The sequence below is a fragment of the Coturnix japonica genome, chromosome 1, assembly GCF_001577835.2.
Source record: "Coturnix japonica isolate 7356 chromosome 1, Coturnix japonica 2.1, whole genome shotgun sequence".
In the NCBI taxonomy this organism is placed as follows: domain Eukaryota; kingdom Metazoa; phylum Chordata; class Aves; order Galliformes; family Phasianidae; genus Coturnix; species Coturnix japonica.
Genome location: NC_029516.1, coordinates 124,399,287 through 124,413,163, shown reverse-complemented (window position 1 = coordinate 124,413,163; position 13,877 = coordinate 124,399,287). Strand labels below are relative to the sequence as shown.

The 13,877-nt window shown below is 38.4% G+C and overlaps 1 protein-coding gene across 1 annotated transcript in view; it reads right to left on the bottom strand.

The window, feature by feature from the left end:
* The window catches only part of MYO16 (myosin XVI), a 270,411-nt gene extending 256,736 nt beyond the window's left edge, over positions 1-13,675 (bottom strand). Inside the window, exon 1 of the mRNA XM_032442003.1 lies at positions 13,149-13,675. Within this exon, the coding sequence (XP_032297894.1) occupies positions 13,149-13,176 (28 nt within the window). The 5' untranslated portion in view covers positions 13,177-13,675. The remainder of the gene's footprint in view (positions 1-13,148) is intronic.
* Positions 13,676-13,877: the final 202 nt, after the last annotated feature.

Sequence of the window (13,877 nt, the reverse complement as noted above, 5' to 3'; positions counted from 1 at the left end):
TGTGTTCTGTATGGGCTTCTGTTGTAACCACAGTTAAACATCTACATTCTCATTTTGATACCTGAACTAGTCCTGCTTTTCAATAAGAGAAAATACTTGAAAATTTCATCAACTTCAGTAAACAGTTCAACGAGATAAACATTCACCAAAACAGAAAAAAGACAAATTATGATGAATACTTGAATTACTGCACAACACTTTCAGAGCAGGCCAGCTAAACATATTCCAGTACCAATAAAGAGATACAACAAAATCATGCAGTGAGCAGCAATAGTTTGATACTCACGGAACCAGATAGAAGGATGGTGGAAATCAGCACAGCTTCATCAGCTTCAGAAAACTGCATTAACTTACACCACACTTTTGGTAACAGAAATAAGACCAGGAACTGCAGAAATGACCCTTTCAGTAATGCACTTCATTGTTATACATGGTGGCTTCAGTATGTATTGGCAGCAGCATGCAAATTACAGAGCCATAGAATCACTGAAGTTGGAAAACTCTTAACATCTTGAAGTCCAAGTATTACCTAACATTACCAAGTCCACTACTAAATCACATCTCTAAATACTACATCCACTCATCTCTTAGATACCTCTAGGGACCACGTATATCATTTAAATTCATTACATTTCAATGGAAAAACTAATTTATGCATTATTATGTGCCTCAACTGAATTCCATATGAAATCACTGATACAAATGCAAAAGTCAAACTGAAGTTATGGTGTCTGGACTACAGATCAGTGTGTTTGATTACAGATGCCCTTTTCAGAAGTAAAAAGCTAATATGCATTATCTGTGGATCTTATAGATGCAACAAGAGGCTAGATTAATTTAAATCCAAATCAAATTGCAATGTTAAGGTTGGTATCAAAATACTTGGCTTCAAAAAATCCTTTGTTCAGTGCAGGGAAAATTACTCACCATTTGAACAACTTCTCCATTACTTTTATTAAGCTGTAAATGAAATAGTGCACTTAACCACTCAGCCCAATTCTAACTGAAGCTTTTCCATCAGGTCAGCAATGCTGTCTTCACCACAATGGTTAATGGGCTTACTCCTTTTCTTTTTTCTAGCTTCCCTTTCCATCCACAAGGAGATAATCATAAGGTAATGGTATAAGATCAACTATTTCCCTTGTAATATATCTAATGAATTCTATTAATACCAAATCTTCTGAGAATAAAATGCATGGCAGCAAAGGAGCTCGTCTGTCTCTCCCATTCTTGGTTCTAGGGAGCCTCTCTTGGATGTAACTGCAAAGTTAGGCTTCTTAAATGACAAAACATCCAAACCTTTCTTGTTTTTTGCTGAACACCCAACTGTCTTTGCTAAAAAGGAGCAATACTGAGCATATTCAAGCAAGCATTCTCCTGTAAAACCCCACTCGCACTCTTCAAGAGCCTTTCAATGTGACTGGACTGGTAAACAGGAACTGAAATCAATTTCTAGTTTGATACCATGGAAAAGTTGCTTATCAGACACTACTAATCAACTCCGCAGGATTTCTAATAGACGCGATTATCTATCTATCAGCCATTCAGTGAAGTTACAGCAGCATTCTCTACAAATGTATTCTATTCAAAACAGAGAACCAACCAGTTTGAGATTTTGCCTTTGTAGTAATAGAGGAGAACTTGAATAATAAGGAACTAAAAATATACCAGTGGGTTTTGCACTGTCATTTGTCATTTACATCATGCAGTCTGTAAACTACAGATATTCTATGTGCTAGGTAAATGTCATTAACTGCAAGCCAGCCTATCCAATAAACAGCCAAATTGCTTGCCCATGTATTGTTCTTCAGTGTAATAAAAACACCAGTTTCTGAGGCACATCCTAGGTAGGGCTTCTTCCCAATTTCAGGAAAAAAAAATATCATTACTATTTGATTTTGCTTGTCTATAAGCACAAGGAACACACAAGTCCAAATGGTCTGAGAGGAAGCATGCACAGCTGACAGCAGCAGTTCTTATTTGTGGATCATATCCAGAAACTGCAGGAATGCAAACAAAATGAATAGGCACAATCTGCTCATCCTCTAACTGTTAGCTTTAAATAAAGCCCTATGCCTAATACATAAAGGAAAAACAGGGAGCAACCTCTGCCTCCCCAGTTAAATGTCTCATGCACACATGGTAAAGATTCATGGAAAACAAACAAAACATATCTAGACAGCACAGCATATTGTCCTGATTCTCCTGTGTGTATCATGCTTTGCTACTGTGATGTAAGACAATCACCTTTTTTACAGCTTTTAAATTGCAGTGTCTGAATTGGAGGCTGCATTGCAGCATGTCAAAAAGGAATTTTATAACAAAAGGTGCATGTGCATGTTCTAGTAAGCAGTAGAAGCGTGTGAAGAAAGGCAATGGCATTCAGGTCTACAAAGCCTGATGAAATAGATGGAAAACTGGACCTGTGGCCATATCATCCACACTGCCTATTGGGAGTGGTTTCCAGATACTATTCCTAGCCTCTGTTACAGCCAAGGAACTATTCAAAACTGAGCCAGAGAGCTAAATAATAGTCCTGTAGACAGTCAAATTGAACGCCTTTCCCTCTTTTTCAAAAAGCACAGACAGTTGCTCCAAAGCATTTTGCATAAATGCTTCCTAACTGCCTTATCCTTATTTCTGCTGATAGCAAGGTAAGTAGTGCAAAGGGCAATTCTGCATGGCAATGCATTTATCTTGAAGAGGGAACTTCCTCACCATAGGATTTAATATCCTTGCAACATACTCAAGACTACTCGGTGTCTTCTGTGACAAGAGATTTAACAGTTATTAGGCTAACCCAGATATTCATACGGTAGAAAAGCAACATCATCAGTTCAGAGTATAAGGAAGCAGCTGTACCTCATTCCTAGGAAGTGCAGTTCCAAACACTGCTCACTCATTTGAATAAATTATGGCACAATTAACCTGCTTTATGAGACATTTTCTTTAAACTGCCTAACGGGTTTGGAAATTATGATAGGAACAAAAACTAGAAGATACATACAGGTAGCATAATCACACTGACATTTTTCCTCTGGAAAAATCAAAGCAAAATATACCTGTATGATTCCCAAGGTTAACTTTATAATTCTAATTCAAATAGCCTCCACATAGTCTCCACATCAGAAGCTGAAAAGAGAGGTCAGAGTAAACTCAGAAGGCAAGTAATCTAATTCAATGGTTGCTCTGCAAGTTGGTGGTTGTAGTGTTATTTCAATACATCTCTAGGAAGGCTGCTCCAAAAGTAATGCCTCCTATTTTATTATGCTAGCCCATGACAACAGAGGTTGAACCAATATTCCACCAATGCTGATTCCACCAATATTCCATTACAATTTGTTGCCATTCAACAAATGGCAGCAGAGGGGCACTCTGACACAATGGTGTCTCACATGCAACTGTGGATGAAGCGAAGGTGTATCACTGAATTCCTCCATGCAGAAAAAAAGGCACCTGCTGATGTTCATCAACACTTGATGAATGTTAATAGAGATCAAAGAGTGGATGTGAGTACAGTGAGGTCATGGATGGTGCATTTCAGTAATGGTGACAATGAATCACCTTTGCCCGTGCAGATTTTTACAAGCGGGCCCTGCATGCTCTTCTCCATTGCTGGTGAGAATGCAGAGCTAATGGTGGTGACCATGTTGAATGAGAGTGTTTTGAAGCTGAGAATTTGCTCTATCAAACACTGTTATTGTGCTCTTTGTACCTGTTGTATGTATTTATGGAAATAAATAGGAGGCATAAATTCTATGAATTGATGTCAATCCTTATTTGGGATTTCCAAAAGAAAGAAATTTATACTTTTAGATTAACATAAACTACTTCATAAGGCTTGTCACTCACAAAGCCAATGAGAAAATAACAGCAGCATATTTGGCCAGATTTTAATAATCTAAATTGCTCAAAGTCATACCACCAGTAAGTAAAACTCAAGAAGCTCCAAATCAGAGGGCATAAGAAGATGATCTGGCCTTACATGACAAATTTAAAATAAAAAAAGTGGGGGGGGGGGGAGAGATGATAGAAAATCCTAGAGGAAAAATAAAAAATCTCTTCATAGTCTTTGGAGTGACCTGCCTGTCTTATATTTGGCTGCAATGCAAAACTTTTGAAGTTGTAACTAAGCTGTGAAGATAAGAGTTATTTCCTTACAGTGCAGTAAATGGAAATGTAGCAATGCATTCATCTCTATTCCACTCTTGGGATATGGAAAAGAGAGAAGGGAAGGATTTGCATTTGGGAACCGATGCTCTGGAATATTCTCAGTCATCACAGTAAATATAAAGGGCTTGCTACACAGAACAAGGACACTCAGATCACAAAGTGATGAATAACAGTGTGAAGACTGTTGTTACTTGTAAATCTGGAACTTTGAAAGGTAAATTAACACATAGGTGAGAGGAAACAAAAATTTACAGCAGTTACACTTCAAAAGGTTTTATTCTGCAGTTTTAACTAAAAGAACTAAGTTGAATGATATCAGAAATAATTAAAAGTTTTAGAATAAATAATCACCTGAAAAAAGACACATAAATTACAATTGTTTCAAATCCTGGGGTTAGTTATTTCACAGACACTTTCAAGTAGATACCACTATTTAGGCTGCAAATATGCCAGGGATAAACAAGCATGTAGCATATGAGAATTACAGAAAACACAGGCAAAAAAAATACATAAACAAGGAGTTTGAAAAAGCCTGCAGCAAATTTAGGCTTTTTTAAAAAAGAAAGTACATGTGGATAAAGACAAAAAGGATATTCAGCATCATACATCACAAATAGTCAAAAGCTAAAAAGGAAACAGTGGTTGATAGACCCCAAGTGTACGGACTGGCAAGCACACAGGAAGGAAATCCTGTGCCAAATGAACTGTGGTTCTACATACAATCTCATCATTTACAAAGATTACTGCAAAGTAAAAGCAGATGGAAAACCAGTTTACAGTACAGAGGAGCTAACAAAAACTCTGCTTCAGAGCTAATATTCAAACCTTTGGTCACTGCTCAGTGTACATCAAGGGACTGCCATCAGAGTTTTCAAACAGCAAAGGAATTGGAAACAGACCCTCCTTTCTGTAGAAGGGCAACTTATCTGGAATACTGTGCTCAATTTTAGACAATCAAATTGGAGCAGTTCAAAAGAAACCACCACAAATGGTTCTGGGGCCTGAGGGACTGATTTATGAGGAAAGATGAAAAGAATTAAATATGCATAGCTTAGCTAAGCAGCAACTAAGGAGAGAAGTTAACAGAAAATTGAAGGGTGAAAGGGAAAAAGAAAGGTTATATAGCATAAAAAGGAATTTGCAACGATAGAAGGAGTTTAATAAAGTGCACATTTTGACAAAGTCCCTAAGTACAAATAGCACACCTGGATGAGACTGCCACATGAGACTGGAAAATCCTTGTTGGGCATACTGACCAGACAGCCACCCAACAGCACCAATAAAGGCATAGAAGTCTGGGGCACTTAGGGCAGCTCAGTTAGCTCCGGCACCTCTGGATGGTCCTGCATACTTCCATAAAGACAATCCTCCAACAAAGCAGGGAAGCAACCACTTTGACAATTTCTGGTATGCAGAATCATACCATGGCATTCAAAAGATGTCTCTTGCCTAGACAGTAGGGATAGCTACTGGGCATGTCCTAGGTTAGCCTAGGCTGTGGTTGAAATAGCAAGCGTTCCTGCTAGCCTCAGCTGGATCCAACAATGAGTGAAAATGAAAGCAGGTGGAGCAGTTGCCCAAGTAACAGAGCTTCTCCTAGTATGTTAGGGCTACCTTCCACATCTACCACCTATCATTATACTCTAACGCTACAGTGCAGTCATATGGAAGCATATAGTGTAAAAGTGCAAAGAATCCCTTGTTAAACTCAACTGCAGGTATGCAATACCAGTATCACCTTTAGGCTAACTTAAAGCCATGCTGACTATCTGTCTTCTGAAAAACAAGGGTCAAAAACTGAACACTTTCGTAAGAGAAACCAAAAGCAGACAGTGTCAACAAACTACAGGAAACTAAGTTTCAACAAATACACAAAGCTTCAAAGATACTCAGAAATTCGTGATAGAAATCAAATTATTATTGCAGAAAAAATGTCTCTCAAAGACGCAGTACGTCTATATATTTATTAGTAGTCAGGAGGAAGTATATCATTCAGATTGCTTTGAGATTCATTTACACAATCATCTATATGATTTATACATACCACTGTCATAACAAGCATGAGTAACACAACTCATTAACTAAAATGATTGTAAGTAAAGTAAATCACCAAAGAGCAAGGCATACATTTCATTTGCAATCTTAATGTATGCTTTCTCCTCTTAAATTGAGTACTGGGCAAAGGATCCGACATGCTTCCGTGGCACCTCCTGCAATAACCTACCTAAAGACAACAAGAAGGACTGAACAAAAATGGGAAAAAAAAATCTGCATGTGCCTCCATCCTTCCTTATCCTCAGCTTAGATGCAAAATTTACAAAACTTCTATAGGAAAAGCCTTCGTAGAGGTTTGATTTCTCATGTAGGAACCAAATCCATTGATTAGCTTAGAAGAATGACCTTAATAGACTGTTCCATTTTCAATAGAAATCTTTACGAGGTCTCATATATATTTCATGTGTCATGCTTCGTAACAGGGTTTGCCTCAAATTTACCACAGCAGGAGTCCATTGGCCTGGGGTGCTATGGCCCAGATCTATCATCTGTCTACATGCTCAGAATACGAGTTCAATTTCTTCCAAAAAGTCACACTGCACAGAAAGGCATTCAGAATGGGATGCCAGATCCCAGGTTTTCCTTCTTCCCAAATATAACACTTGTCTGCTTTACAGTCAACTGTGAAATACAGGCGAGCATACTACCAAGTTGAAACCTGACAGGAATGTCTGGGGTTCTCCCACTCACGTGCTGTGCCCTCCTGTCCACACTCATTGCCAGCTCCCTTCTTAGAGTGTAAAAACAGTTTAAAATGTACTACATGCCAGCTCTCTGCACCACCTTACAAACGTGGAAACTTGTCACATACGGCTGTACTTCAGTGTACAAGAATGACACTGGTAAGGAAAACAGAATCAGGGCTACTACTTGCCACTGTGTTTCTACAGATTACAACAGACTGACCCATGTCATCTGCTGTTGGAAGGTGAGAATTAAAACACTAGAATTTGAAGACTTCTTTTAGTAGGTCTTGTTATGCTGTTGTTTCCACTGAAGACGGTTGCTTGAAATTAAACAAATGGAAACCACACCTTCTAAGATACTATATTTAGTATTAAATGTACCTTAATATATCAAATTTTTAATGTTGGTGATATACTCCTCCATGATATATCTTTTTTGTTGTTTTGTTTGTTTTTTTTTTTTGTTCCTAAACCAAGACTCCCATTGACTTAATTGATTTTAATTTGTTTAAAAACAAATTAGAGTTATGTTAACTTAGAGTTTTATTTGCTTTATGCTTATATGGTGGAAATGCTTGTATTTATCTTATTATCTATAGATACTCTCTAAGTTAAGTTTAGCACTTTATGAACTGTGCAAGTCTATTAGTTTGTCTGAAATGAGAAAGAAAAGGTACTATGATGATTTGGAGCAAGAATTTATTTCAGGAATGAAAATAAGTTCGTGATCCTCAAAGTTCTAAATTTTGTATTGAAAAGTGGAGATCCTGCTACAACTTCACATGTGAAAACACACATGCGGTAATTTTTTGCTCATCTTTATTCTTATAGTAATCACCTCAAAAATGTAGTATTAGAATTCTGAGCTTTCATGCACGCTGTGCAGTATGGTGAGAAAATACGATACTTTGACCTTTGCAATCTTCATTCATCTTCTTTTCAGCATAGTTATTTTTCTTCCCAGTCTGTAGAACCACTATATTAAGAGAATATAAGCAGCCCAATCACCAATAATGTAAGAGATTTCCTTGCAGTTTCTTCAGAAGTTCACAATAAAATTTTCCACAGAAAATGCTGATGCTTTTCACTCTTGGCAGATTTTTTTATAGAGGGAAACTAAATGTTCAAGTAGAAATTATTTTGGGTATGACTGTAATATTCTTGAAGAGTATTATAAATAGAACCTATTCTTAGTTTAGTATAATGTTGGCCTAATGTAGCTTTCAATTGTTCAAGTTAATATTGCTTCTCTGTTACTTCAAACTGTATTCTACAAAAAAACAATTTATATTCAATCTTCTACTTAAAATCTCCAAATGAGTAGTTACTGTTACGAACATTTTATTCTGTTGGAGGCAGATTAAATCACCAGCATTACAGAAGCACAAAGATAACTGGGCTACTTATCAGCCCATAGTACATTTTTCTAAATATTACTTCCTATGTCTACATACAGATATTAAAGGTACTTTTTACCTCTTTCATGTCATCCAGATTTCTAAGTTTTTCATATGTGGGTATAAAATTGACCCAAATAAGTAAATAGAGTTCAATTTCAGTCAACATCACAAGAATCCGGAAACTCAAGGGTATAAATAAGTACTACAAGATCTTATCTCCTTGCAACCAGTGGTCAGGCCCACCCAACTGATCCTCTCTCTCTCTGGATTCCCAGGGAAGATGACCCTCATCTCTTTCTTCCAATTTCATTTTAAGCAGTTGTCCCAAACATTTCATTTCAAGTGATAACCCTACCTTAAGCCATAAGCACATGCAAGAAAAAGGAAAGTTTCCCTGCAGCCACATTGTACTAAACTGACAACATCATGAAACACCATGTTCAGCTGAGATGGCTGTTGAATAAGGGCCAGAATAGACATCTTACTTCTTATATGTAGATCTTCCTCTTACTATCATAGATTCTACTTCTTTGCATCTTGAGTGCCTTATTGCTATTGTATTCTGCATATAACCAAGAGGGCATGAGAATTCTCTAGGACATCATAAAATGCACTAAATACTTATTTAGTACCACATCCTGCTTGACCCTGAAACAGAAGGATGGAAAGAAGAAAATACTTCAAAGACTTCAGTAGTTTTGTCACTTCAGTAAATGTCTAGCGTGACAGATAGGAGCACCTATATGTCACCTTTACTTGGGTCACCACACATTCTGAACACACTGTCACAAGGGCAAGTGTTTTCCTCTTTTTTTTTTTTTTTTAGGGGACTCCCAGTGCTTCTTTTCAAGCTCCCTTTCTTACTCAGTCTAAGCAACAGAACTTCACCACACTGAACAAAGATGGAATCTCCACAGAATGACTAAATGTAAGAAAACTGACACGAATGTATCATGTGTTTCTCTCCCTGTATTGCCTCTTCACTGACAGGAGAATCAAGTTCAAGTCCCCATTCCCTGTAAACTAAAACTAAAGTATCACATCACATCTTCTCTGACCCTTTTCCAAGATGCACACAGTTCAGGCAGATCTATTGCTGTGGCACAAGACTGGAGTCATAGAAAACTGACTGAAGTGAGAAGGGCTGAATTACTTAGCAAAAGAACCCAGACTGAATTCAAAGTGCTAAGCAAGAATTTGAGATGATATGCCTCTTTCCTTGAAAATATCATGAAGTGTGTTAATCCAGCCTATCTATAAGCCCAGTGAAAAGGAAACTGACAAAGCCATGGTTGAAATGCTCATCCAACTGTGCTGAGTTGTAGCAGTTAATAACTTCACTCAAACAGAAAATATATTGAAATGGCTATCTATGAAAAAGTGAGGGTAAAATTAAAGCAAATGGGAATCATAAGAACAATTCAAAGAATTTACTCTTTTATTCATAAAAACCATGGTAATTTTACTACCAAATATTCTGTGAATTAGTACGAAAAATATTCAAGATGACATCTCTATTACTGCTAGCTTTGGCCTTCAAGACAAAGTACATGATTAAGGTCTCTGGCACTGCAAAGTAAAGTAAAGACGATTTCATTTTTTTATGTGAGAAAAAATGATTGTAGTACATGGATTTGTTAAATACTGCATTAGGAAGCACTGAATAGAAGGAATAAATCAGTATAGGTTATCCTTTGAAGACAGAACAACATTTAAAGACCAGATCTTCCACAGCATCTTCTACTCTAAGTAATTTTCTTCACAGATGTATCTTTGACTGTATATTCAAGTGCTGGGTTTAATATGGATTGGATGTTGGGGAGATTTGTAATACTCACTTTTTATCTTGTTTCATGTTCTGAAGTAAATTCACTGGTAATTATATAGTTAATAACTCCAGCCTTAAACTCCAAGTACTGGACTTTAACAAAACACAATTCAATTTTTTGTGATGCCTACAAAGGAGGTAAAAGGAATCTTAAAACAATGGAAGTAGATTCTGATGCTCAGGTTTGATCATATTTGCAGTGGGAATCAGATTCTTGAACAATTAATTCCAGCCTCCTAACAAAAGCACTGTTTTCCTTATTACTTTTGGAGATCCTTTAGAAGAAATGCAGAACATAGGAGCCATAACATATAAATGACGACGTTAATGTCATAGCCAGATATACTGGGGAGAGAAGTTAGCAGGAAGGTGACATCTAATTTGCAAACTAACATTCATTTGCACAGTCTGTCACACAAATCATTGAGATGAAATGGTACCCTGCAGCTGGTGGATACCATGTGGTACTCTCCTACGTTCTACTGCGCTCTCTGCTAAATAGCTTGCACAAGCTAATTGCCAAGGAGATTGGCAAGACTGCCAGTTCCCAGTGTTGACAATTCTAGGCCACAAAGAGATATGGACACCAGCAGTGACAACATGAGCTGCTCAACCAGACAGGGACATACTGCTTGCATTTGAAATGCTGCTTGTGCTGCTTGAAGATGCCACAATGGCATACGTTCCTGGTGTGACCACACAGCTGCCTTGCCTAGGTGGGCAGGACAGTGGACTACAAAGCTTCCCAGCCTAGGAGTTGCTATGACAAGATGGTGACAGGACATCTCATTTTCACAGCGTCTCATTGGGAGCAGTGCAGTGAAGAGAATATTAGTAAAATTGAACTAAGGCACTAGAAGAAGAATATGTATAGACCTCAGTTCAGATCCCCACGCTCCAGTCCACAGTGATCAAAACACAATGTGCAGACACATGCAAAAGCCAGGCAGATACCACTACAGTTAATAAATTACCAGGTTTCAGGTGCCATTTATTTATAGCTTTTAGATATCCTCCCTTCCACAAAACAGTCCTACAGACAGCAGTCTCTGCAAAAACATGTCCTCTGTTCAATGTCTCTTCCTCGGACACAGAAATCATCAGTAAAATGGACTAAACACAAAGTGGGGTGTGAAGACTCATTCAATGCCCTCACAAGGTTCAGGTGCTCTCAGCAGATCTCAGAGTATCACTGGTGCTACCACCAAAGGTCAGCCCTGACTCATATTTGGCACTCAGACAAACACAAGCAACAGTAGCACTTACTGGCATGTGAAGTCAAATGGGAAGCCTTAAAGGAGGAACACTAACATGGGTTTTTCCTCCACTAATAACAAGTAGAGGTGGAAGCAAATTGGCTAATTCTGTATGGGGAAGTGCAGACAGAAAAAAAGAAGTCCTCCAGCCAGCACCTCTTCTAAAGCATGCTACTTGGAAGGAGAAATATTGATTTAGTGAGAAAGCTCTCACTACAAAATCTTGAATTCGGAGAAGTGGAAATAAATAATATTGTGAAGACTGTCCAGTTGTACATTCACCTTTCTCTCTGATGCTCATAAGTCTTTCATCCCTGCCCTCTAACCAATGCAGTGAGCACTGCAAGTAGTCATCATTGGCTTTTTTTCTTAATGAGAAACTCACAGTGATTCTCATCTCTTTCCCCTTCAGGAACCTACGGTATCATTACAGTTACACACACATAATATGCCATTGATGCCCACATGCAGTCACTACACTCTCAGTCTCAGAAAGCAACACCAAAGAGACAGAATAATAATTTTCTGACATCTTCAAGACATTATGCTGCAAATTCCCCATTTGCATTTCTCAAGTCTCATGACAGGCACTAAGACTTATTCTTAGAATGCGCCTTTAGAACTAGGCTGCAAAACTAATCTGTGTTTCTCAGCATGAACAGGGAATTTGGGCTTGGAACTCCCATCAGTACTCCCTGCACACGTTGCAGTGAAAGCAGACAGGAGAAATCCCTCATAATTCATTTCCCCTTGAATTCCAAAAATACTTCTAGGCACCTTGATTTCATAAGAACATCAAAGAGTCTCATTACTGGCTTCTTAACTGTCATACACTATTTTAAAAACAATTTTCAGAAATGACCTTGGTAAACTTACATCATCAAAGACCAGTCTGGGGGGTGGGGAAAAAAAGCTTTTACAGCAATCTGCCATTTGTTACCTTAAAAAAATGTGACAAACCCAAGACGTCTGAAGTTTCCCAAGTCTCATTAAAAAATACTCTTAGATAATAAACTCCTTCTGGCTGTCCAAAACATATCAACACAATAAGTCATTATTACAATGTTCAAATGGCAATTTCCATTCAAGGACTGGATCAAAACCAAAGAGCTGGAGAAAGATCCAGCTTAGCAGGACAAGCACAGTTGTGACAAGCAGACTTAAAAAAAAAATGCTGCTAGGAATTTGCTCTGCATTGAATCAATACATTCAGCACACATTCCAGCTTCATGCTTTAAGGAGGTACCTCGCATGATTCAAGGTTAAAAGTTCATTTTTATTTTAAAGTCTGTTCCAGCAAATAGGTAAATATTCCAGTAAGAGGGGGATAAAAAGGTTTGATATACGACAGATGAAGAGATTAATTACAAAGCTGTTCTCATTTGCATCACCCCTTGCAAAGTGTAAGAGCATCTTTACAGGCATCTTTAACGTTACAGCTATGTATGACAGGCTTCTTTTTGGCTATTATTTTCCTCAGTGATTAATGTTAAAAAGTTTAAAGAGCTAATCAACATGAAGTTCAGAACAGAGCTGTATTACACACAATGAAGTTGCCCCCCTGATCAGAGGAGAAAAAGCACCACTGCTCTGCCCTCATATTCACATGCAAAGTAACAGCTCCCCTTTCCGACTACCAGGTTGACATCATGCAGCATCTGCCTCCGACTTTTTGCATATGCATTGAAAAGACACACCTCGCAAAACAAAAAGACGGCTTTATAATCAAAACAACCATTTTGTTACTTACAGCATTTGATAAAATGGTAATGAGACATTCTTTCATCTCAGGCTGCAGTCTCGCTACAGGTTTCAGCATCCACTTCTGCTACAACTGTCGTGCCCGGGAAATGCATTATTTAGAGCCCTTCCCTCCTCAGGTATCCAGTATACCTCAGAATACATTATTTAGCGCAGGTTCTGTTCCAGGATCCCGCGGAGGCTTCCAGGCCATCCTCATCTGGCTGCCGGAGTTCCGACAGACCTCTGTGTGCCTTGAACCACGACCGCTGCACGTGCTATTGTAGAGCAATTGACTGACACTGCTCCCAATCCCACATGCCCAGGAATAGCAAGATTTAATTGGCGTGCACTTGCAGCCACATTCTCCCAGCGCTGAGGTGTGCTGCTGCACTGCGGCTCTCGCAGTGCTGCCCGTTAATGGCTTTTCGATAGCTTTCAAACGGCAGCAAACTAAGCTTGATGAGCTGGCTTGAATGAAATCGCAGAACAAGGGGTCTTAAATTTTCACTCGTGCATTTCAGCCGCCTGCCAAATGGGAGCAGATTCCTAGCTGGTACTAAAACGAGATTATTTTTAGTTGCCACCAGTTGCTGTGTGAAGAGGAAATCGATACAGGTCGCCAAAAATAACTACCTTTTAGCATCACATATCATTTTGTCAGTTTGTTGTAAGGTAGAAATCAGGACAGAGCTCACAGCCATCTTCAGATTCTCCTGGTTGGTACATGGGTTCATCT